Source organism: Lepidochelys olivacea (assembly GCF_965140295.1).
Source record: "Lepidochelys olivacea isolate rLepOli2 genome assembly, chromosome: 1".
Classification (NCBI taxonomy): Eukaryota; Metazoa; Chordata; order Testudines; family Cheloniidae; genus Lepidochelys; species Lepidochelys olivacea.
In genome coordinates, this window is record NC_140411.1 from 119,326,186 (window position 1) to 119,352,305 (window position 26,120).

A 26,120-nucleotide genomic window follows, 5' to 3' on the forward strand; every position below is an offset into this window, starting at 1 on the left:
GGTATCACAGCAGTTTGTGAGGGGATGTGCAGTAATGGAAACAATTAGAGGAAAACAAATCAGATAAATCTTTATATGTTAATGACTCACCCAGGTAACTCTTATCTTTTGTGTTTTTTAGCTTGTTCGCTTAGTTTTTCCAGATCTGGGGACCAGAAGGCTGGGCACAAGGGGAAGTGCCAGGTATTATTTATTTATTTCATTTACTGCTTTATTTTAAAATGTTAATTACACCCTTTTTGGGGGGGAAATAATATAAATAACTGTATCCTCAGCTCTGTTAACTTGAGACCCTGCTCTACCCTAGCTGAGGTTCTTGTTGAATGTCTGTAATCACAAGAACAGCTGTATTGTGATTGATGGCGTTACCAGTAAATTAAAGTAGGATTAATTTAATGAAAGTCACCATATCCAAGCTGTTTTTTAGCATATGAATTCAAGATAATTTTAATTTTTAAAACTTAAAAAACACTATTTAAAGTACTCTGGTGCTTTTGAAGCACCGACTTGTGTTAGGGGGGTGCAGAAGCTCATTACCCTAGTAAGGCACTCCAGAGGCATTGTGTCTGAGGGAAGCAGAGTGATTCTTGTGATCAGGTAAGCCCAAGGACTCTTATTTTGACCAGTCCTATGCAAGAGGTCCTAAAGGCAGGGAGTCTCTTCTGTCCCTGTGCACCCATTGAGTGGCCCTTCACAATCTGGCTCATAATGGAACTGTTATAAATTGTTACTGGCTCCCTGATGGATTTTCCCCTCTCCCACTCCCATACAGAATTGAGTCCCATTGACTTTTAATCCATTGATTTAATGTCCAAATTCATAACCGCTGAACAGAAGAAAAAAAATGATTTATTTTCAAGGCCTTAGGTATGCCAATTGCATGAGAATTTTGCTTAATAAAGATGAAAGGACTGCAATTAAAATACTGATTCTGAAAGTGGCATAGTTTACTTAGATCGTCTAACAAATCTTCTGTATCAGCCTGGCCCCATCACTTTCAATTACTGTGGTGCCATTCTCACATTAGATTTTTGACTAATACACATAGCTGATGCCAGAGCAAACTAGGTCCTTTACACCAGCATAGTATCAGCACAGTGAAGCTCTGACATACACTCACATGCACAGTCTGACACATCCCCTAACCTGGGATTAGGGGTGGCTGGTACACAAACTGCCTACACTGGTTCTATGCCATGCACTCAAATCGGGGCGGGGGTGGGGGTGGGACACTGGATAATTTCTACCACAGAATACTGAAAGAACTGGCACAGGGAATTACTAGTATTGCACCAAGGATTTTTAATAAATCTATCTATTTGGGGGTAGTACAATATGACTAGAGAATAGCTAACATCATGCCTATATTTAATAAAGGAGAAAAAATGTGATCTGGGCAATTTTAGTCTGACTTCATTGGTATGCAAGATTTTAGAACGAACTGTGAAGGGAGGAATAATGAAATTCGTAGAGGTAAATGGTAAAGGGAGTGCAATGCAACATGGGTTTACCAAAGAAAGATCATGCCAGAGTAACCTGATTTTCTTCTTTTAGAAAATAATGTTTTGGGTTTTTTTGAAGGGGGTAAAGTAAGGAAAATGCAGCAGGTCTAATATATTTGGACTTCAGTAAAGCATTTGACACAATGCCACATGGAAAATTATTAGTTAAATTAGGGATGATGTGGCTCAGTAGAAACATAGTAAGGTGGATAAGGAATTGGCTAAACTGGAGAAGGCATTGTTTTGTGCTGAAAGGTGAATTATCGGACTGAGGGAAGTTACTCATGGAGTTCCTCAAGGATCAGTCTTGGAACCAATCTTATCCAATATTTTTATTAAATATGAAAAGTAGGAGTGTGCTAGTGAAATTTGCTGATTATACTAAGTTGGGAGGCAACATCAATACACAGGAGGATTGGAACATTATACAGGAAAATCTGGATGATCTTGAAGACTCAAAAAACAGAAATGGGATGAAATTCAACAGTACCAAGTGCTCGGTCATACACTTAAGGTGATCACAGGATGACAATGAGCCACTAATATCATGCAGCTGTAAAAAAGGCAAATGGCAAATGTGATCCTAGCATGGATTAGGCAAGGCATTTCCAGTAGAGATAGAGAAGTATTAATGCCATTGCACAAGGTGCTGGTAAGACCTCACTTGAAATATTGTGTACAATTCTGGTCACTCATGTTCAAGAAAGATTAATTTAATCTGGAACAGGTGCAGAGAAGAGCTACTAGGATGACATGGGAATGGAGGATCTATCTTATGAGAGTAGACTGGACAAGCTCAGCTTGTTTAGCAAAAAGAAGGTTGAGGGAGGATATAATTAATCCCCATTTGTATTTATTGATAGCAAATACTAGAGAGGGTGAAAAGTTATTTATGCTAAAGGACAATGTTGGCATTAGAACAAATGGGTATAAACTGGCCATTAACAAATTCAGGCTGGAAATTAGAAGAAGGTTTCTAACCATCAGAAGGGTGAGGTTCTGGAACAGCCTCCCAGTAGGAGTTGTGGGAGCAGACCACTTAACTAGTTTTAAGAAAGAGCTGGATAAATTTATGAGTGCAGTTTCATGACAGGGTTATTTATTATGATGATGAGGGCTAGGTTCAACAGCTCTGGAGTTCACCTCTGGTTTAAGTCCTATGTTCCTACAGCTCATGCTTCAGGATTTTAGCCAGCCACCCAGCAGAGGTCAGGAAGGGAGTTCCTCCCTCCCCGCCCCTAGTATACTTGGGGGGATTTTTTTTTAATCTTCTTCCACTGAAGCATCTGGATATGGGACACAATGCAGGGAGGGCCAGGGCCCTGAAGTAGCACAGAGCATTCTTTCTCAGGTGCTTGGCTGGCTGGGGCTTGCTAATATGCTCAGGGTCTAACTGATCACCATACTTGGGATCAGGAAGGAATTTCCCTCCAGTTCAGATTGACAGTCATCTTGGAGGTTTTTTGTTTTCTTCTGCAGCCTGTGGGTGAGTCACTTGCCAGGACCATCTGGGTATATCAATCATTTCCCCTGATATTGTGGGGCCTTAGGCACTGGTGCACCATGTTCTTTCCTATACTCTACTTGTGGCACATAATAGACTAGTCTCCTGTGGGTTGTAATATGTTGGTTTCGTCATGGGCGCCAGATGGACCTCCCCTTTGGGGAGGCTAGCCCCATGCCCTGCCCCTTCTGCATGAGGCCCCACCCCCCATGGCAGGAGCCCAGAGCCCCCCCCCCCACCCCTCCACTCCTGCAGTGGGAGAAGTCCTGGGCTGGCTGGAACCTTGAGCCCCCTCCTCACCCACCACCTGAGGAGCCCCAGGCCGGCCCTAATCCCAGGCCAGCCCTGGCTGGCCCAAGCAGCCTCAGTCCAGCGTCCTGTGGCAACGGCTCCAGACAGGGAAACCAGAGCCTTCCCTGGCCCATTATACCCGCTGCCCATGGGGTTTCGTTTTAGTTGTTGGGTTAGTGTGCGGTTGCTGGGTGGGTTGATGGGCTGTGCTATACAGAAGGTCAGACTAGATGATCTAGTGGTCCCTTCTGGCCTTAAAACTCTATGAGCAGGGCCGGGCCCAAGCGCCAAAAAAAAAAAAAGCCAGAGTGCAGCCAAAGCGAAAAAAAAAAAAAAAGGGCCAGAGTGCCACCCCTTGAAAAGTGCCGCCCAAGCACGGGCTTGGTTTGGTGGTGCCTAGAGCCGGCCCTGTCCATGAGAGAGTAACCCTGAGGAAAGGGGAAATCTCTGCTGGCTTAGTATGGTCAGAATTGGGCCCACTAAGAATTGTTTACTGTCCAATAGGTATCAGGTAAAAAGCCAGTGGGGAAATGGCACTTCAGAAGCTGTACAGTGGCATGACAGCAGTGTGAACAGTGGTTCCACACCACCCCAGTATCAACAAGAGGTGCCAGTGCTTAGTGGGGGATTTCAAAAAACAAGAGATTTAATTCCTCAGGCAGCAACTGGACAGGTGGCATCCTTAACCGGAAGTGGTTTTAATCTTCCATGACTGGAGATGGGAGGCCAGATCCTCAGTTGGTATAAATTCATGTAACTCCACTGAAGTAGCTTCTTTGACCTCAATGAGGATCCTGCCCTAGTCTCTGTGCTTCTGCTGTATAGGTTGGCTGCACTCCCCACACTGCTCCAGGGTTGACAGTTTTTTAAAAACTAACAAACACTTTATTATTAAATTACAAAGGCTGTTTTAAAAAGTGATTGTAAAGTTATTTTTTAAAAAAAAAGTTTGTCAAAATGTGTTTATTCAAACATTAGACAAAATAAGATTTAAACAATTTTAAAAATAAATACAGTTTTCTACCTTTGTTTTCTTATTTCAAAAGAATTGCGAGCTGCTTGTGGAATACAGATGTGAGTTCAGAGATGACTTGGTCTTGCAAACTGTATACTTGTCAGTCCATCACATTTTGTATTTTTTTAGGTATCACTACGATGGAATACATATCAAGAAGAGCTCTTCCTTCTATGCTCATTATTGCTATCTTCTGGCTAAAAAAAAAAATCACAGGTTTGGATTTAAATGTTCTTAATTATAAAAGGTGCATTAATACAATTTTCTTTAAAATCTGCTTCATTGCCTACTGAAAATTGATAAAAGAATTGCATTTTCCTATAATAATGCAATCTAATTAAATATTGTCATTAATACAAAGGCTCCAGTTTTAAAAAGTGGCAGTTGCACACCTAATTGAACACAAAATCACACTTCCATGCACTTGACATTTTCAGCAGATGGCTCTTAAGTGCAGGAAATCTATGACAAAACTAAAACAAGAGCTTAAAAATGCTGAGAAACTAAATAAGAGCAAAAATATAAGTGGTCAGCACCAGTGGTGTGAACACTTGTTTAATCATACTAGTGCATCTTGATTGCTAATCCTCACAATTTAAGCAATGTATTGGCACTTACAGTAATTGTGATTTATTGAAATGCATTCTATATGTAGTTTTGTTTTCTGTTTCTTACCATTCAAATTAATGCGGGATTGTCTTTACTTTGAAAAGGCCTACTTTTGTTTTGGTTTCCTTTGTATTACAGTTTTAGAGTTAAAAAGAGAGCCAAAAAAAGGATGCAACTGTGAGAAAATACACACAACAGAAGAGAACAAATTAAATGTGAAAAATAAAACAGTCTAAAAAATGGTACAATGTAAGACTCCTGCAGACTCTTGTCTATGGGCAAAGGGCTTGATCGTGTCCCATTGAAGTCAATAGAAGTTTTGCCATTGACTGCAATAGGAGCAGGATCAGATCCACAGTTCTCCACCATGAGTAGTCCTGAGTACTCATAGCAGTAAGCCCTATGCCTGCTATTTCCAGGATCAGGTCAATAGTTTAAATAAGCAACTGTCGGGCTGATTCTCCACTGACTTGCACTTTCATGCCTGTGCAAAGTGGATATAAAATGCTACGAAATCAAAGTTCACTCATTAACAGTGTTTGCACCCATTTCTCATTCACTTTCTACAGGAGGAGTAGGATGTCCCAGCAGATAGGGTGCTAGGCTGTGACTAAGGAGACCTGGGTTAAATTCTCTGCTTCTCCACTGTCTTCCTGCATAACCTTGGGCAAATGGTCATTTAGGGTACGTTTACGCTGCAAAAAAACCCCAACCCTGCAGTGTGAGTCCAGGTCAACTGACTGGGCCTTGTGCTCTGGGGCTAAAAATAGCCATGTAGATATTTGGGCTCAGGCCAGAGCCTGGGCTCTGAAATCCGCCGAGGGGATGGTCTCAGAGCCCAGACTCCAGCCCAAGCCCAAATGTCTGCACAGCTATATATCCCTGCAGCACAGTTTACCAAAGCTCTGAGACTCACTGCCATGGGTTTCTTTTCTTTTTCTTTGGTTGCTGTTTGCAGTACAGATGTGACTTTAGTCTCTCTGTGCCTTCATTCCCCATCTGTAAAATGGGGATAATATCACTTCCCTACCTCACGAGGTGTTGTGAGGATAAATACATTAATGACTGTGAGGCACTCAGATACTATGGTAATGGGAGCCATATAAATACTTATGATACTATATATAGGGTGACCAGAGAGCAAGTGTGAAAAATCGGGACGGGGGTGGAGGGTAATGGGCATCTCTGTAAGACAAAGACCCAAATATTGGGACAGTATAAAATCTTATAAAATCAGGACATCTGGTCACCCTAACTATAAATGACTATATGAGCTGCAAGGGAATGGAAAATTAGACCCCATCACTTTGACTGTGCACCCTGTTACACCAGTTTTACAGCAGTGTAACTGCACTGAAGTCAGAGGAGTGAGGCTGGCATAAAACTGGTGGAATAGAGTGGAGGATCAGGTTCTGTAGCTGATCAACTAACAAATACTTATTCGGAGAATAAACAAATTGTTCTCAGAGAGTCCCAAATTCAAATAGTATCCATAGCTACCTATAGACATGGGTTTAGAGCAGCCATCATGGGGAGCTCGCCTCCTGGTTCCTGTCTAGGAATGTGGCAAATAAGTGCATCAGTCTGCAGCACCCTTGTCCTCCTGGAAAAGAAGTAACAGTTTCTAGTCACTGTACTCCTTAGAAAGAAAAGGAGGACTTGTGGCACCTTAGAGACTAACCAATTTATTTGAGCATAAGCTTTCGTGAGCTACAGCTCACTTCATCGGATGCATTGGGATGCACTCCTTAGCTCCTTTCTGTTGAAGAAACCACATCCAACTGGCACTGCCTCTGCTGCTGGGTTCGGCTTAGCCACAGGGGGGAGCTGCTGTGCAATAGCCCAACAGCGACTGCAGCACCTGCTCCAGCAGCTTCCCTGGCTCTGGCTTCCCTGCAGTTTGTCCTTCATCCCTAAAACAAGCAGCTGAAATTGGACCAAAACACCTGCAGATCTAGGTGTTTGGCTGGAGGCTACCTGTTGGAAGTTTTGTGTCACTACACTGACTGTGGGGCCCCTCTTCCCATTTTCATCTCCCTGCCAAGGATATCCTTAGCCCCTGAAAAACAGGTCTCTTCTTTGGTTATACCCTGGTGATCAAGAGACATTCTCCAGAGAGAGAGCGGCTATGAAAATGACAATGTAGTGACCTCTTTCCAGTTTCAAGAGAGATTTTGAGATTTGATAAATATAAATAAATAAAATAAACTCCTTTTACTGGTTATAACAGAGAAGTATAACAAAAGTGTGATCATGTTTGTCCTAATAGTATTAACTCACTTTCACAGGCCTCCCTGTTGAGTCCGTTACTTTCTGAAATCACCATCATCTTACATATGGGGTCTAATTAAAGCTGATAAACTGGTAAAAAATTCACTTAAAAAAAATTTACATCAACATTTTCAAAAAATCCAAGAATTCCAACTAGCGTTATAGCTATTTGTAGCCCCCAAGCCCTCCAAAAACCATCATGAACATTTAATCATTTTTTAAAATAATTTAAAATATTTTTTGGCAAAATATTTAAAAATATCAAAATATGAAAGACTGGAGTTGGAGATTTCCAAAATCTGGTGTGATTAATTAATTAATGTCGAAGAAGATCTTAACATTTTCTTCTAAATAATGGAAATTGATCTTGAATCTGCTACGGAATCTAATCTTAATACTGTTTATGTAAAACTCTTTATATTGCTCCTCCATCTGGAAGGAGTCTGAGAGAGGCTCTTTCACCTGCCACCCTCCTCTTCCTCTTTTCCCCTCAGTCTTCCTCTGTCACTTTTCTTCCCCTCTTTCAGGCCTATGGTATTCCCTTCCCCACAATTTCTTTCCCGTTTCAACTGCAGTTACCCCCCAAATCCCCCAAAAACACATTAACAGGAATGAATAAATATCAGATGATCTTGTTGTTACTCATCCTCCCCTTCCTCTACCCACTTCCTTTTCTTTCTTTCCTTTTCACTTACATCTTTCTTGACCTTATTTAGATGGTAAGTGCATTAGGGTAGGAACTTCCCTCACTCTCTCTGTTCTGTGTGATGCCTAGCTCACTTTCGGGTACTGGGTAAATAAAGATAATATTTGCTAACAGTAGAGTCACATATATGTTAATTTTTCCAAGGCAGAGATCAGACTGTGTTTACACTTAATTATCTTTGAGCTTTCATCTGGCTGTTGAGTGGAGGGAGAGTGCTGCCATTTGTCTGTTTCTAGGCAGCAGCAGCAGCTCACACACTCACATGTTGCCTGACTGGCCCTAATGAAGGGGGGCAGCACAAGAACAAGCACGCTGTGCCAGCCAGCCTACTGAGCGAGAGCACAGCTGAGATGTGTTGCCATAGTAGCAGCAGCACAAGATACAGCTGGCCACCTTCTCGGAGCAGGAACTGAAAATCCTTTTTTTTTTTTTTTTTTTTAAAACAGATTTTAGAAATCTGCAAAATTAACAAAATAAATGACAAGAATACTTCTAGTTCTAAGTTTCTTCATTTCTTCTCTCACCAACTTAAAAAGCTCTGGATTCTAGGATAGTGTTGGTGTTAAGGCATTAAACATATTATTGAACATACATAGTGTTAAGGTCGTGGACCATAATGGTCATTGATCAACAATTTCATTTTTCCAGCGGAATGGAGATTTCATGGCAGATCATAGTGGCAGAGTGGTGATCTCTCAGGTGGCTAGATCCAGTCCCATGGATGGTTTTAAATATCAGGACTGAGACCTTGAATTGGCCTCTGTTCTTAATGAGAAGCCAGTGCAAACAGCAGGGCAGTGGGATAATGTGTTTTTAGTAACTTGTGTTTTTAAGGCCTGTACTACACTGAAAAGTTGATTCAGTATAGTTACATGCGGCAGGGTATGAAAAAAGAGTCCTTTTGTCAACTTAGGGTCTGTCTATACTTAAACCACTACAGCAGTGATTCTCAACCAGGGGTACGCATGCCCCTGGGGGTACATCAACTCATCTAGATATTTGCCTAGTTTTACAAAAGGCTACATAAAAAGCACTAGCAATATCAGTACAAACTAAAATTTCATACAATATTATACTGCTCTGTGAACTATGCACTGAAAATAAGTACAATATTTATATTCCAATGGATTTATTTTAGAATTATAGGGTAAAAATGAGAAAGTAAGCAATTTACCACTAATAGTGTGCTGTGACACTTTTGTATTTTTAAGTGAGGTGTAACTGGGGGGTATGCAAGACAAATTAGACTCCTGAAAGTGGTCTGGAAAGGCTGAGCACCACCCACCGCACTACAGCGGCAAAGCTGCAGCCGCTGCTTTACTGCTTCAGTGTAGACACTACCTAGGCCTCTTGGTGTAGGTAATCCAGTTCCTCAAGAGATGGTAGCTAGGTCAAGAGAAGAATTACTCTGTTGACCTAATGCTGTCTACTCCAGGGGTAACGTTGGCATAGCTATGTCTCTCAGGTAGAGTTGCCAATCCAGGATTGTCCTGGAGTCTCCAGGAATTAAAGATTAATCTTTAATTAAAGATTGTCATGTGATGAAACCTCCAGGAATATGTCCAACCAAAATTGTCAACCCTACTTTAGGGGTGTGGATTTTTTATATGCCCAAGAGACTTAGATATTCTGATGTAAGTTCCCAATGTAGACCATCCCTCAGATAACTTTGTTCGGGGAGGAGTTTTCCTAACCTGACAGAAAAACCCCTTCCATCAGAGTAGGCTGCAGCTACACTACGGGGCTGTGATGGCACAACTATGATGACATACTAAATTGGTATAGTCTCTGTAGTGACTAACATGCCCTAAGTAGATAACGCTGCTGCATTTTCCCTGGTTTGAGTTATTTCAGGGTGGGTGGCTTTCTCCCTACACATAATGAGTTGCAGTAAGCAAGTCTTGAGGTCACAAATGCATGGATCACTATCATGAGGTCTGTGTCTGGTTGGACAGCCCTAATGCAGGCTTCTGGCCAGCTGTAAGTGGAAGTGTACTTTTTACACAACAGTGACTATGCTCCAAAAACACTGAGGAGTCCAAAAGGACCGAAAGCTATGAAAATTCTTCAAAATACTTCCTTCTTCCTGTCAGTATTACATAGGGTGACCAGACAGAAAGTGTGAAAAATTGGGACGGGGGTGGGGGGTAATAGGAGCCTATATAAGAAAAAGACCCAAAAATCAGGACTGTCCCTATAAAATCAGAACATCTGGTCACCCTCGTACTACATCTCTTTTGCCTGGTTGGCTGGCTGAAGCTGATCACAACCACAGAGAGAGCTGGGAGACGGTGTTGTTTACAGCAGATGTAAAACAGGTAGAGCTACATATTTTCTGCACATTCTTGGCATTTCAATCTATGTTGTCAAACCAGCTTCCTCGAGTTCATATAAATGTTAGTAGGATGGACTAGGGCTGAGCCTTGTGGGACACCTCTGATGCATTACAAAGTTGAAGAACCAGTTCCTACTCTGAACAATGTACAATCTAAATTGACCATAAAGGATCGGGGGCGGGGGGAAAGGGATGGGATGTACAATCAAAGTGATCAAGATGATAAAAAGGGCCTCTCATTATTTACATGTTTGTAGTTCTTTTGTGTGTTTGTTTCAGTGGAGCTGTATCCACTAATGTAAAATAGTGAATTTGGCACAAGAAGTTAAAAAAAACCTAATCACCTACCTTTGCATTTTAAAATGGCCTGTTTGTTGATTTTATTTGCATAATGATTTTTTAATTAAGATCTGAGAAATCAACCCATTTAGAAAATCAATTAATAAACTAAAAGTCATGGGACGAAGTGGTAAGAGGGAGAGGTTGTTTCTTAAAATTATTATTATTACACAAACGGTTGTGTCAGTCCCAGTCTGATAACCTAGCCAGTTAGAGATAATTTTCATACTAAAGACCTAATAAGCCAACAGTTTTTAAAATTGGAGTTATGTTATGTGTATTCCACCACAGTGGGGATGGCTCCAGTTCTGAGGATGTAGCAAATTATGAGAGCAACGGCTACAGAAAAGGAACAGTGAGTATCAAATAAAGTGGATTTACTACAAAACTGAAAGATCAATAATGGTTTAATGAGCTAAAACGATCACAACATTATGTCTTAGTAAAGTGCAGCTTGCCCATAATACCCTTTAAAGTAGTATATCTCTGTGTATAGGTTCATTAGCTGGCTACTTATTTTTTTGCTTACTTACTGGTTAAATATTTTTCGTCACCTCACTGTCTGCCCAAATCATTAGGTAGGCTTAATGTGGAAGCTGTAGCTAAGAGAGCCCAGGTTTGTGTCTATCGGTGTCAGTAGGACATGGCCTTCGCTGTGCAGGCCCACACTTAGACTCATTTCCACAAAATATCGGGCTGCTGAGCCTGAATCAGTACAGTTCAATGAGACTGTATTGGCACCTATAAGCTCCAGATCACTCGAATTAAGGTTGTCCTCTACACACAGTTCTGTGAAATCCTCACTACTCACCAAATACTAAATCTAAAGTGGCATCACCTCTTGTTGGTTTGGTGAAGAAATCTGTCAGTTATCACATCCAGGAATATCTGGGCCCTCTTGTCCTCCCATCTATATCTGGGAAATCAATATCTCACACAATTCCCAGTATAGTATTGAGTAGTATTGAGTTCATTAAAAACATTAAAGATGTCTCTATCCATATCCAAATCCAAATTGGATTCTGGGAGTCTATAGCATACTCCAAGCACTATCCCTGGGGAATCTGTGGTAGCTTTCTTCCCTAAAGTGATTTTGACACAGTCACTGTCTTATCCATTCCATCACTTCTAATTTCTTCACAGTCTACCTCATTGTTAATATACAATGCTACTCCACCACCTTTACCTTTATTTCTGTCTTTCCTGAACAGCCCATACCCTTCAATACATGTACTTCAATCTTTACTAATTCCACCATGTTTCTGTTATCCCTATAATATGTGGTTTCACTTTCTGCACCCGTTTCAGAGTAACAGCCGTGTTAGTCTGTATTTGCAAAAAGAAAAGGAGTACTTGTGGCACCTTACAGACTAACCAATTTATTTGAGCATAAGCTTTTGTGAGCTACAGCTCACTTCATTGGATGCATACTGTGGAAAGTGTAGAAGATCTTTTTATATACACACAAAGCATGAAAAAATACCTCCTCCTTTAGATAAGCTATTACCAGCAGGAGAGTGGGGTGGGAGGAGGTATTTTTTCATGCTTTGTGTGTATATAAAAAGATCTTCTACACTTTCCACAGTATGCATCCGATGAAGTGAGCTGTAGCTCACGAAAGCTTATGCTCAAATAAATCACTTTCTGCACCAGTAACTCTAATTCCTCCATTTTGTTACCCAGGCTCCTTGCTTTGGTGTACTGAAATCTTAGTAGTTTCTGTATTGCTTTGCCCAGATTCCTCACCTGTTTAGGTACAGTCGTTATGCTGCCAGTATCACCTACCTGAGCTATCATTGGTATTGGCACTATCTTTCCTCTTGATGTCCATTCTGCTACTTCTGTTGTTCCTTTCTCCATTGCTATATCCTTTCTTACTAGAGTTTCTTCCCATTCAGTATTACAAGCAGGTGTGGAGAATACGTGAACATCTCCCAACTGTCTCCCCCAGATACCTAGTTTGAAAGTTCTTTTAATCAGTTGTGCCAACCTCCATCCCAGAAATCTGTTTCCCTCCCTACTCAGGTGGAATCCATCCCATGAGAATAGTCCTTTGTCCATGAATACTTTCCAGTGATCAAATATCCCAAAGCGCTCCTTACAGCACCACTGCCTGGCCATCATCGTAATGGTTGATCATCATATTGTTGTCTCACCTTCATTCTCCTCCTCTAGGGAAATGGCAGAATCCCACTCAAGATCACCGGAGACGCCATTTCTTAAAGTATCTTACCCAGCCTGGCATAATCTCTCTTGATGTGTTCTAGCAAGAATCAGTTGTTCCCATGTGAAGGGCAGTGAATTCTTCCCTGCTCTCATTAGGATTCTCTTCAGCCTCAGGTCCACATCCCATATCTTAGCTCCCAGCAGACAGCATACTCATCCGTTTTCCAGATCATCTCTGGTGACAGGCCTGTCTGTTCTTAATAGGGAGTCCCCTATTGTTGCTGTGATTCTCTGGTCTTCCTCGTTCTGTTCTTTCCGGCTGCAAGTCCTCTTATCTTTAGCTCTTTCTTGCTATCTTCTGCAAGTTGTCACCTATCCCTCCTGGGGCTCCAAACCCTGGCAATCTGCATTTACGGTTCCCCTCTTCTTGTAGGACTAGCCACCCTTCTCTTATTCCTTGCCCTCCCATGTTCTGTTGCAGCCTGCTGTGCTCTTCATTGTACAACTCAGCAAACCTGTTCCTGAGCTCTGTTTCTCCTTCACTAGCTGATCTTTTCCTGTGCCTGGTTCTCATGGTCCCATGCTGCCACTGGCCACTTTCCTCATCCAGCAGTCTACCCTCAAAGTTCTCCAGTCCAGCTTGCATCTGTGAAACTCGAATTTTCCCTTCAGCCTCCTCTTGCCTTCCCTCCATTCTCTGCAGACTCCAGCACAGGGCCCTCTGAGGGCAATAAAAGGGTCTGACGCCCATGAGCACTTTAAGGCTGCCCTCCCTGGATCACTCCCTGCCACCCCACTATTGTCCAAAGTTCAGCATCTCTACAGGAAAGCATGAAGGGAGTCAGCTCACCGCTTGGCACCTCTTCACGGCCAAGCGTGGCATGGTAACTCGCTTCCGCTCTTCTCATGCCTTGGCCTCTGGCCAGGTCAGTTCCAAGTCTCACCCCTTCAGGGGTAGTCCATAAGCCAAATCAACAGGGTTAGTAATAGGTGAAGGAGGGGGAAATGCCTCCCTCTCAGGGTTTATCAGAAGCCGGTCCTCCCTTGCCTCAGGGAGGGACCTTCATGCAGCTGTGGATGGGAGAGATCCTGCCTTCCCTCAGTCCTTTCTTCAGAAGCTGCAAGGTCCTTTTTCTTCCCTGGCCTGCCTCCAAGTGAGCTGTTCTGCTCCCTTTTAATTCCTCCTCCAGTCTGTGAATCTCTTGCAGGAGTGGCAGGGCAGGGCTGGCTGATCCCAGAGCAGCTCTTTAACCCCTTGTTGTCCAGTGCAAGACTTGGTACCCCATGACACTCCCCATATATACTCCAGCAAACCTTTGATCTGTACCACCAGATAAGATTCTCTCCCCACTGTTGTTTTTCTCTTCCTGTCAATTTCTTTCTGAAGTCCCCACAATCCTTCATTTGCATATAATTGAGACTGGTGATGGGAGACCCATTATGAATGAGACAATATTCAGTTTACATGTAAACAGACAGATGGGTCTTGTCTGACAGAAAACCTGTTTTTTCACCTTTGCTGGTGACCACTATTTTTATTTAGACTTTAAGAACATATTTGCAGCTCCTTACGTGTATATACATATACAATTCACAAAACTATTGGTGACCAGCGTGACACTGGCTTTTATTTGAGACCTTACATGACACTCTTTTGTGAGCTAGACTGTATGTCAGGTCCCAGTGATCTCTGTAACCCCTCTGCACCTCCTTGCTGGTTGGCATTACAGAGTCTTGATTTCCAAGCACTTCTAAGGTCTCACATCTGTCATAATAGGTATCAGGACAAGAATTCCCATGGAGAAATAGATGAGTTGCTTTGACAATATTGTTTATACAACATATAAACACACTGTGGCCCAGATTTTTAAAGGTATGTAGATGTTACTGTGCTCAGTGTCACAATGCCTAAGTCTCATTTTCAAAAGGAATTTAGGCACTGGGGAGTCTAAATCCTATTGACTGTTGAGGGGATTCAGGCTCCTAAATCAGGTTTCAGAGTAACAGCCGTGTTAGTCTGTATTCGCAAAAAGAAAAGGAGTACTTGTGGCACCTTAGAGACTAACCAATTTATTTGAACATAAGCTTTTGTGAGCTACAGCTTATGTAGCTCACGAAAGCTTATGCTCAAATAAATTGGTTAGTCTCTAAGGTGCCACAAGTACTCCTGCTCCTAAATCAGTTAGGTGTTGTGATGCTGAGCACAGCAATGACTAAATACCTTTCAGAGTAACAGCCGTGTTAGTCTGTATTCGCAAAAAGAAAAGGAGGACTTGTGGCACCTTAGAGACTAACCAATTTATTAGAGCATGAGCTTTCGTGAGCTACAGCTCACTTCCAGTTTCCACGATATGCATCTGAGGAAGTGAGCTGTAGCTCACGAAAGCTCATGCTCTAATAAATTGGTTAGTCTCTAAGGTGCCATAAATACCTTTATAAATCTGGGCCTGAGTGCCTTTAATATAATGTGAAATGTTAGTAAGATAAGTGTGTTCTTCTTTTATTAACATTTTATTGTTTAAATTTAAAAATCTAACAAAGTGATTGTTTTTAAAAAAGTAAGCCTTTAAATTGTTTCCAGTCTGGTATCAATTTGCAGACAGAGAAAGACAAATGTGGATCCCCTTTGCCTGAATTCAAGAGATTTTCTTCTTGGGAGCAAGAGTTAGGAAAGACACACTCATATAAAATAGTAAGTTTAGCCATTCAGTAATCAAGAAAATTAGCTCTTGGCCTGTGTGATTGTTTTGCAGACTCTTTTTTGTTTGCATTCTCTAGGTTGCATTGCTTGCTGATGATTATTGTAACTACTGTCAAGATGTTTTACAGAACTTGAGGAACAAAGAACTTGACAGGGTATACCCTTGTTTTAATAACATATCTGTAAATATGAGTATTAGTGATTTATTTAGATGACAAAAACTGATTGTAATGACAAAATTATTTCCATGTAGTTCACTTTCTTTGTCAGGTGGTGATTATTTATATGCAAAATGAGCACTCAGTTAAATCATTCTGGAATACTTTGTTAACATAACATACTTACATGTTCCAAAGACCAAATTAGAGACCCAACTGTTTATGTGCCTAACTCCCATTAAATTTAAAATGAGTTCGAATTTAAATACTTTGCAAAGGGCAGATGCTGACTTTTGAAAGAGGAAAAAATGCTTGGTGGATCTCAGAACACTCTAAGGAGAACAAGACTTCTACCAAACTTTGCCTTAGATTTTGGCTGATTTCTATTTAAACATGGGTTGCTTGAGGGGGTGATTTACAGAACTGTTCTTGAGAAAGGCCTAGTTCATATTCAGCCAGTTAGCCCCATATCTGGGGCCATATTTATGCTACTGCTTCTTTTCTTTTTTTCTTCAATTTTGATTCTTCCTTTTAAGGTTTAACTGGCTCCCCCTGGCTGCTCTAACCTGGGCCTGAACTAGGGCTAGGATGGAGCCAGGAAGAGAACCAAGGAACCACTATTGGCTCCTCTCTCTGCTGCACTGAGGAGTGTTGTGTTGTTTGCATTCAGTTTAGCGTTCTACAAGTGCAGATTTAATGAATATTAACCAAAGAATTTGTGCAATAGGTGGAAGACCTTATCATGTCATTCTGGAAGTCTTTGCAGCCTGAAACAGTAATGCTTATGTCCCTGCCAGATGTATGCAGACTGTTTAAATGCTATGATAGACAGCTGTTCAAGGTACTGTAGACACAGATTTGTTTATTGCAATTATTTTGCTATCTGTTCATATCTTTTCTATAATTCTATTTGAGACATAATCACAGATGTTTATTATTATCTGTACCCGGGAAATACCACCTGAATCTTAAATCTGTTCTTTGTATTCTATGCTGAAGCTCTATGGCTGAGGTTTTTGGATGAGCCCATTGGAGTTTGCCACCCCACTCTCACTGAATTTCCATAGGCTCCTTTAAAAGATCCAGCCTACATCCATGGAATTTGCTTTTATGACCTTGGGCTATTTTATCTGAGGTTGCATCTGATGAAGAATGAACACTGAATTAGTGCCATTTTAAAAAAACAAACAAACCTATGTTGTTCCTCTGACAGCAGTACATACTTTTGGTGAAATTCCATATTGAAACATATAGCTTTTCATTCATAAGAGTTTACCGTTTACCTGAAATTGGCCATCATAATAATGTTTGATAACTAAACATCATTTATTTAATTAGGCTTGTATAGACCTCACATCCAGGCTGAGGTCTAAGTTGTATAGATTTGTTCCTGCTGCCATTAAAATCAATGGGAGTTTTGTCATTGACTTTAGTGAAAGCAGGAACAGGCTCTTAGTATTATGCAGATTTAGGCCATAAATATAATTTTGTCTTATGATGCTAGAAGCATCTGTAGTAAGCCAAAAATAATTTATTTTCCCTATGAACCTCTGTTTTAGGAAATGGAGAGCATTCTGCTTGATGACTTCCTGGAAGATGTCTCTATACAGTATTTGAAGTCAGTCAGATTGTTCAGTAAAAATGTTAAACTCTGGCTGCTTACTGTTTTGGAAGATTTTCCACTCTTACTACGGATGTCCAAAATCAAAGGTGTGCATCAGGAATAGAGAAATTATTAGTGGATGGATGGATGGATGGATGGATAGAAATTGTCCAAAACTTTATAACAAATCTATTTTTAAGCTCCACCTACAGTGCAAAGAAGACTATGATTTTGATAATATGATTTTAAAAACTTTCAGGTGGCATGATTTTGATACCTGTGAGAACTCGGATTAATTTGGTTACAACCAAAAATAAGTAGTCTCAACGATTTGTAAAAACAGTTTTAACCAAAGTATATCCAGTCAATGCTAAACCATGCTAAGTAAGAGTGTTTATAATACCTTTTGTAAATCCTGTGCCTTAGCATAGCCTCTTTGGCAGTGTCAATGATTATGAATAAGGTGCAGAGAAGGTAGATCATAGTTAGAAATAGCTGAAACTGACAGCAAGGTCTGTCTTAAAGTTATAGTACATGACCAGTATTTTGGTAAACAAAATAAATACCTGAGTGTAACTTTACAAATAACAGATAAATAGTGGTTTTGTAATTGGCCATTTTGTAAGCTGTAACAAACGTCAAAGTTCCTATTCATTTATGAAATTATTATATGCAGGGTTGGTAGCATCATCTATTATTAAGCTTGCCCAACACTTCCCATTATGAGACCCTGTTTTCAGTTTCTTATAACTTTTTGCTAAACTTTAAAAAATTGGGTTGAAATTTTCCATGCTAGGTGACTGCCTCAAACTGAATTTTCTTGGAAAATTTCAGGGGGAACAGTTCAGCCATTTATGAGAACGAGGCTAGAAGAAAATACGTTGTTTTGCCCATGTTAAAAAATCTGAAGCATTTTCTTTCTTTATTCTTTATTATTATTATCAGTCATCATCAACGTCATAGCTCCTGGGAGCCCAGACATGTACCAAAGCCCCATTGTGCTAGGTGCTGTAGAAACATGGAACAAAAAGACAGTCTCTGCCTCAAAGAGCTTGCAATCTAAGACCAGAGACAACAGATGGATACAGACAGACAGATGGGGCAGTACAAGGAAACAGCCAGCATGATAGGCAGTGGTCTCAGCACTAACTGTTGTCAATTTTTTGTAGGCCTCACAGTAAAGTGCAGTTTTAAGGAGGATTCTGAAGGTGGATAATGAGGCTGCTTTATGGATGTTTATAGGGAGCTTCTCCCAAGCATGAAGGGCAGCATGGCAGAAAGCATATAGGTGTTTGAAAATTTTAAGTGGGTGATGATGGCTGACATCATGGGCTGATCAGAGTTGGGAGTCAGTGTTTCATTACTGAATGGGTGATGGTAGGTCATGAAGGGCCTTGAAAGTGAAGATAAATGGTGTATGTTTGATATGATAGTGGAGAGGGAGCCAGTGAAGGGATGTAAAGAGAGGGGTGACATAGTCAAACGCTAGGTGAATGATCTTTGCAGGAGCATTCTGAATGAATAGCAACAGGGCAAGGGTCAGGGAAGATGATGTTGCAGTGATTGAGATGCGAGATGATGAGAGCTTGGACATGAGTTTTAGCTGTGTGGATGGATAGGAAAGGCTGTATCTTAGAGGTGTTATGCAGAAAGAATCTGCAAGAGTTAGACATTTCCTAGGTCCTCACATCCAGGCTGAGGTCTGAGTTGAAGATGACACCCAGGTTACTGGACTTAGTGGCAGAGAAGACGGCCGTGTTGTCCAGTGATTGAGAAAGGAGATAGTAGGAAAGGTTTGGGTGGAGAATTAGGAGCTCCTTTTTGCTAGGTTGAGCTTGATGGCTGATGGCTAGACATCCACAAGACGATGTCTGAGAGACAGTCTGGGATTTTAGTTTGGACAGAAGGAGACATGTCTGGAGTAGAGAAGTATATCTCTGAAATACTCTAGCGCTCTCATCATGCCCTGAAATTTGACCAAGGGGGAGGAGGAGGCTTTGTGTCAGGGATGTACCGTATGCTGTCCCTGTGAAAATCTGCCCAAATTTGGCCAAGTTATAAATCTTGGAAAAATTTCAGTTTGCACATGCTTACTAGATTTGAGAGAGCTTATCAGGTAAAATCTCTGACGATTCCATACTAAGTGAGCATGCTCCATCCCCTCACAGCTTCTAGTAGGGTGACCAGATGTCCCAGTTTTATAGGGACAGTCCTGATATTTGCGGGGGTTTTTTTTATGTAGGTGCCTATTATACCCCCACTCCCACCCCCATTTTTTACACTTTCTATATGGTCAACCTAGCTCCTAATGCTGTCAGACTGCACATATGCCATCTCCACAGAAAAACTGAACATGCTCCAGGGCTACCGGGGTGAAGACAAACGTTCACTGTAATGGCTGCTCTTGGCTGCTGCAGGCTAGGGTGGGGGCTGGCACCAGAATGGAGAGCAAGGAACCTGTCTCTCCTGTGCTCTCATGACCCTCCCTGATGGCAGCCAGGGAGTGTGGAGAAGGAAGCCATCTGCTTCAAATACAGAGGGGATAAAAAACAGATGATAGGGGGAGAGAAAGGGGTAGATTGGATTAAGGAGTCTGTAGAGACTGGAACATACGGAGGAGAGAACTGTAACTGGGAGTTGGAGGGAAAGAGTGGGACTGGCAGCAGTGAGGGAAATGGATTTGGCAGAACTGGGAGCTACTTGACTATGGTGGGGGAACACTGAGATCAGATGTGGAGATTGGGGTAGTCTGGGACTGGTTGCACAAGGAGACTGTGGCAATGAAGCAGTGAGGGTTAAACAGAGAAGGGATGGGGAGACAGATCTGACAAGGAGCTCAGTTGCGACGGGAAAACTGGTATGGGCTGGACAAAGAGACTGGCACAAGGAGACAGGGAGTGGGTGAGGGAGACTGAGATTGGATGAGGAGCCCAGAATAGGAGACTAGGACTGGGCACCAGTGGTTGGGTGGTAAGAGACAAATCAGATGAAGGAGTCAGGAGGTGGGAACTGGGATTGGTTGGGCAAGGAGACTTAGACTGGGCTAAGAAACCTGAAGAATACAGACTGAAACTGGCAAGTAGAATGGGACTGAAGGGTTAAGTTAGGGAAAAATAATCAGAAGAGAGTGTGCCCACTGGAGCACACTCCTTGCCAGAAACTGGAACGGAATCCAAGAATGGGATTCTGTTTCTGCTTCTGCCACAGAGTTTGTATGTATTGCTAAGCAAGTTACTTAACCAAAACTTTTCAGAGGTAGTTGTCATAGTTTCAGGGTAACTGCACCTGTATTTACCTTCCATGGTCCCTCGAGGGCACTCATTTAAAGGTTTACAGCTCCAAGTTGTCACCTCTCCTGGGTGGTCACCCATGTCTCACTCCCTTCTGACAGGGATTTTTTAGGCTGCACTGCTTCCTGATCTACACTGTGACATCCCCAGCAAGCCAGTCTGCCTGAAAGACAGTGCCTGTGCTGTGCTTTCTCTCTGCGGGCTATGACCAGTGTATTGACAGCAGTTACAAGTTACCATACAGCTCCTTCTAAGCAAGCACATGTATTCTTAAGGTAAAAGCAAGGAAGAAAGAATATAAAAACAATAAAAGAAACTACACGCATGCTAAAAAGTTTCAGACATCACCCCCAGCTGCAACACAGGGGTTTGGTAGGTGTCAGTCTTTCAGACCCCATAGCTGGCTTTCCCTTTGGTTACAAGTTCATTTCATCTTTAGATCAGGAACGGAACCATGGCCCTGAGTCAGTTTAAGCTCAGGCTGTTTATCCCAAAGTCCTTTCTTTGTCTGTTGGTCTCTGGAGAACCTAGTTTGAAGCAAAATATGTGAGCCTCCCGAGGAGAGGTACCTCTTTGGAGGTGTTATAATTTGAGAGATTTGCCTTAATTCTCCCCTACTATTTTCACTTTCTGGACGAACTGTGGTAACTCTCCCCCCATGGGGTGCATTCAGTCCCTGGCCCACAATGATACATAAACCATTCATACACTTAATACAGTATGGTCTCCCAAAGATATTGCAGGCAATTGCCCTGTCTGTCAATGGTCACTAACTGTTTCTCGCTTTCTGAGTGCCCACCTTGAGACCCTGGGGCCTGATTTGTGCTAAGCACTGACAGCTGTAACTAAAGTCAATGGGAGCTTGAATATATAAAGTCCTATATAACACTAAGAACTCAGAAAAATCAGGACCTGTGTGTCTCAAATTGGGCACCCAAAATTAGTGGATATTTTTTACCATAATGTCTCTAAGTGCATCAGTTCCCATCTGTAAAATGAGGATTATAATGACTATCTGTGTTATCATAGCACTTAGGCCCCAGTCATGGACCAGGACCTCATGGTGCTAGATGCTGTACAACCACAGAATATTGATTATCTGCTCATTAACTGAGCACCATCCATCCTGCACAGTGAATGAGACAGGGGTCCAGTGGAAAAACTAGTGTGTGATCATCTAATTAAAGACTGTATCGTAATGCATAGGCACAAGGGGGTCAAATTAAGGTTTCAAAGGCAATCTTAACGCTGGCCTTACATAACGTTTGAGTGTTTGACTTTGCAACCTTAATAATGTTCTTTTAACATAGTCTTTTGTGGGTAATATATTATATTGGGCCTTATTCAGAAATAAACATAGCCTTCTGGCCTGCATAAACCCCAGAAGGTCATGGATACTAATCAGAGAAAAGATTGTCCGTCTGGAAACTTCTGTAACTTATTTTATAGTTACACTGGATCTCCCTGCACCTAAGGATAAGACATAAACAATATTTTATCCTTAAGATCCCAGGGCAGGGACAATGCTTTCCGAGTGTTTCAGTGTCTAGCACATTGTGAGTGCTACTGGAAACAAAATACCAGCTCTTAGTCATTATCTAAGAATAATGGACTGTGGAATCAGGAAGGCGAAGGTTTCGGTTTTTAAATCAAAATTGAAAACGTTTATAATTGTTGTTGCTTTAATTGATCTTAAATTGTAATATAACAGCATACGGCTGCAAGTAAAAAAGAAAAAGTATAGTGGGGGGGAAATCTTGGGGGTTTTCTCCTCTTTGTCATGAGTCTATTAATTTTAGGAATAAGTTTTAATCAGTGCAGCTATTGTCTGCTAACTGCAAGCTTTAGAATGATAGGGCTGAATCCTACAAGATACTGAGTACTTCAACTGTCTTTGAAGTCAAGGCACTAAATACCTTGCAGGATTAAGCCCTCAGCCTTTCACATTGCTCCTTCAGGGGCCCATTTTCTAAATTATAATATCTGTCTTCATTAATGTGCTTTAGAATTTAAAATGCCAATGATAAGAAACACCTGCCTCTTCCTCCTTAACAGAAGTTACTGTGTTTGTAAAAAGACTAAGAAGAAAGACGTATCTTTCTAATATGGCAAAGGTATGTTTTATGTACTTTTTAAAACCAGAACCCATAAAGCACAAGGCTTGAACACCTCACATGTAATAAGCCTGACCTAGGTTTTGGTTAACTATTTTACACACTCTTTTTGTAATATAACAACAAAACATTTCTTTATGTTTGTGTATTGCTACAAGCCATGATTGGGGGGTCAAATCATGCCTCCTAAGTCCACACACGGAGAGCACTCCTTTGCACTGTTTACCACTCTGGATCCTGCAGAAGCCTCTCAAATAAAGTCAGGATCCATGCCGGTACCACAGCTGTAATGAAGCCACACTAGCAGGGAGCTGAGGAGGAGAGTTCAAGCTAGAGTTCAAGCTGTTTCAGAGACACAAGGCCTTTGCACAGATCCCTGGGGAATTAGTCAGGTGTGGAGACAAGCCTGTGCCCTTTTCCGCTAGGGTAGGCCATCCTCACCACTCCATCCCCAATAGGACAATCAGCAAGGATCTCTGCAAGCTTGCTTTCACACAGCTTTCCTCCTTGGGGTCACCTTCTATGGGTTTTGTCATGGGAGGGATGATCATGGTCTAAAACAGGAAATATAAGATCAATGACAGTGTGGGTCTCCAACTCCTTGTTGGCCCCGCAGTGCTATTCTTCCTAAATAAAATGACCAGAAAAACTTCAGCAAGGAGCTGGCTTTCTAACCCCATAACTAGTATGTTGTATATTTTATAACAAAATTTTATTTATTTATGGCTAGATTGCGAGGTGGGCTGCACTCCTCTCCCCTCCTTTGCATGAGCTACTTTTATCTTGGGTCTAGATGTGCAGGGATAAAGAGTACTGCACATTTGCTTACTCTGCCCTGAGCAGATATGCAAGGAGTGGGCAGGGAGGAGGAGGAAAAGTGTGTGGTGGCTACACCCCTCCAATATGCAGACCAACAAAGGTGAGCCAAAATACTAGTGGTAATTACTACCCTCCTCTTCACCCCTGAGCAAGGTGAGGCAGAGGGGAGGCCTTTCATTTAGTTTATTGAAAACCACAGCATTAGCAAAATAAAAAAGACACAATTTAAAAAGCTAAAAATAGATCATACATTTTTTAAAAATCAAATTGCCCCCTTCCACACACACACCAGGCCTGTCCTGTGAGGGGACAAGCATCCTCAACTCCCATTGACTGCAGCATGCCTTAAGGGTGCTGAATACTTCATAAGGTCAGGCTCTCACTGCCCTCATCACTATTTCTTATGCACCTTACAGAACAACCTGCAAGACTCAGGGTGCCTATGACACCCATTAATTCAAAATGTGTTTATTTAGATTTACTAGGCTTGTTTTGTCACTGTGTTTTAGTTCTGCTGTCAGGGAGCTGCTTTCAGTTCTCTGATACTCAGCTGCCCCCTCTCAGCACAAATTAAAGTTACTGGGGGTCAGCTTTAACTTACATCAGTGAGCTTTATTCCAGATGAAATTCACCCTATGCCAGGGGAATTCTCCAGTGGCAATCTCTGGCAGCTTTAGGTTCCATCTAGCATCATCTAGAATCTGTGCAACTGTAAGTTGCCCTTATACCCTAAATATATTATGGCCTGATTCTTATTTACACTAAGAGCCCTTTCTACCACTCACATGTGTAAGGCCCCTTTAAACTACCAGAGCAGTATACAGAGGCGTTAGTGTAAATGGGAATGTGTTTTTAAAAACACATATTTGAACAAGTGAAATATGAAATAAGTCTTTAAAACAAACTTTCAGAAAACCTTCCTTCATCAAGATAGCCTCTATTACAGCTTATTACATTAGAGACTATTTCATGTCCAGATTTGGTGGCTTCTGGTGAACCAAGGCAGGAAGCAAATGCCTGTCAAGGATCCTTCATTGGATCGTTCTACTAGATCCCTCACTGGGCCTTCAGCCCCTTCCTGGTTATGCTACAGGACTGATAGCCTGAACACCTCAAATAATCATAAGAAACACATAGGTATCTCACAGGGAATTAGGTGGTCACTCAGGTAGATAGAACCCAAACCACATGGAGCTTTTATAGGTCAAAAGCAAACCCTCCTACACTCAAAGTACACCTTGAACTTTATGCAGAAATAAATTGGCAGCCAGTGCACTATGCTCCGAATGAGTAACACCACTGAATGACTGTGTTGCTGCATTCTGCGTCAACTGCAATTTCTGAATGGTATAAACACATAGCTCCACACAGAGTGCTTTGCAATAATCTAACCACCTGGTGACAAAGCATGGGCAACCTTGGCAAGATCAGCATCTGAAAGAGAATGATGTAACCTCTCTGCCATGTGCAGATGATAAGAAGCACACTTGACATCTGCTGATGTTGGGACACCCAGAAATAATTGGGGATGTAATAAAATGGGCATACTTAGGGCCATCCTTACCCATACGCAAAGTACGCAGCTGCGTAGGGCACCAGGAAATTTGGGGCACCCAAATTTCCTGGTGCCCTGTGCAGCTGTGTGCTGCTCCAGCCCCTGCTCTGGCTCTTCCCCAGGCCCCTACCCCTCCTCTGCCCCTGCCCCCACTCTCCTGAGCTCTGCAGCAGGACTGGGGCTGCACTCATCAGCGGCGGAAAGTGCAGTGACTTGGCCGTGCCGCTGGTGAGTGCTGGGGGGTGGTTTCCCCCTGTCCCCCAAGCCAGCCCCGCCCCCTCCCGTGGCGGCCTGGGCCTGCACCTCCCCCCTGCACCCGCAGAGGCCTGGGGCCAGCCCCCCTGCAGAGGCGCCCCCCCCATGGGGGGCTGCGTAGGGCCACACAATAGCTAGGGACGGCCCTGGGCATACCTCTTCAAAGAGAAGTGTGGATATAACTTCTGCCATTTCCTCTGATTGCTTCTTATGTTCCATAAGCATTATCTAGGTGTTGTGAGGGTTGGTTTTTAGTCAGCAAGCCCTCACTCATAGCCCAACACAATAAATTGCTGCACTGCACCAATGGGGTCTAAAGAAATGGAAATATGGAACTGGGTGTCATACTGAGGATGCCACACCCATATTTTGTCACTAATGTTCAGAGTCGCATTCTCTTGGTTTTAGCAGCTGCTGTTAGAAGCCTGGGGTGGTCTTATTTCCTGATAACAGAAAAAGGCAGGGGTGTTTTGTAAGTCAGGTGTTTCTAGTTTGTTGTTTCCTGTGAGCCTGGAAACTCCCAGTGAAATAGGGAGAAGAAGGGGATAATATTTAATCCTGCCCAAAAACTGTTTTGCAAGATGAACTGCATTAAACTAAAATGAATGAGGACTGGAATGTTATTGATATTGCAGTCAAATGGGGTAAATAATGGAAAAAAACAGGTTAGAATTATATTTGCAAATAAATTAGCCTATTGTACTCCACTGCTATTTGTGCTGTCATTCATTATTCACAAATATCCAGTTGATTGCTGGGTTTTTGTGAAAATGTTTGTGAATCCTGAAAGTTTTCTGGGTTTTAACACAAATGATTATTCATCTGGAAGTCCATACCAGAGGTGCATTATTCATCATCTATTATTTTCTCTTCATTATTTTCCCATT

At 42.0% G+C, this 26,120-nt stretch overlaps 1 protein-coding gene across 1 annotated transcript in view; it reads left to right on the forward strand.

Moving 5' to 3' along the window:
* Window positions 1-26,120, forward strand: part of RFX8 (regulatory factor X8) — a 44,475-nt gene that overhangs the window by 8,493 nt on the left and 9,862 nt on the right. Inside the window, exons 3-10 of the mRNA XM_084644025.1 lie at window positions 122-183; window positions 4,442-4,528; window positions 10,864-10,927; window positions 15,320-15,430; window positions 15,517-15,594; window positions 16,325-16,438; window positions 17,157-17,307; window positions 22,546-22,604. Coding sequence (XP_084500151.1) covers window positions 122-183; window positions 4,442-4,528; window positions 10,864-10,927; window positions 15,320-15,430; window positions 15,517-15,594; window positions 16,325-16,438; window positions 17,157-17,307; window positions 22,546-22,604 — 726 coding nt within the window. The remainder of the gene's footprint in view (window positions 1-121; window positions 184-4,441; window positions 4,529-10,863; window positions 10,928-15,319; window positions 15,431-15,516; window positions 15,595-16,324; window positions 16,439-17,156; window positions 17,308-22,545; window positions 22,605-26,120) is intronic.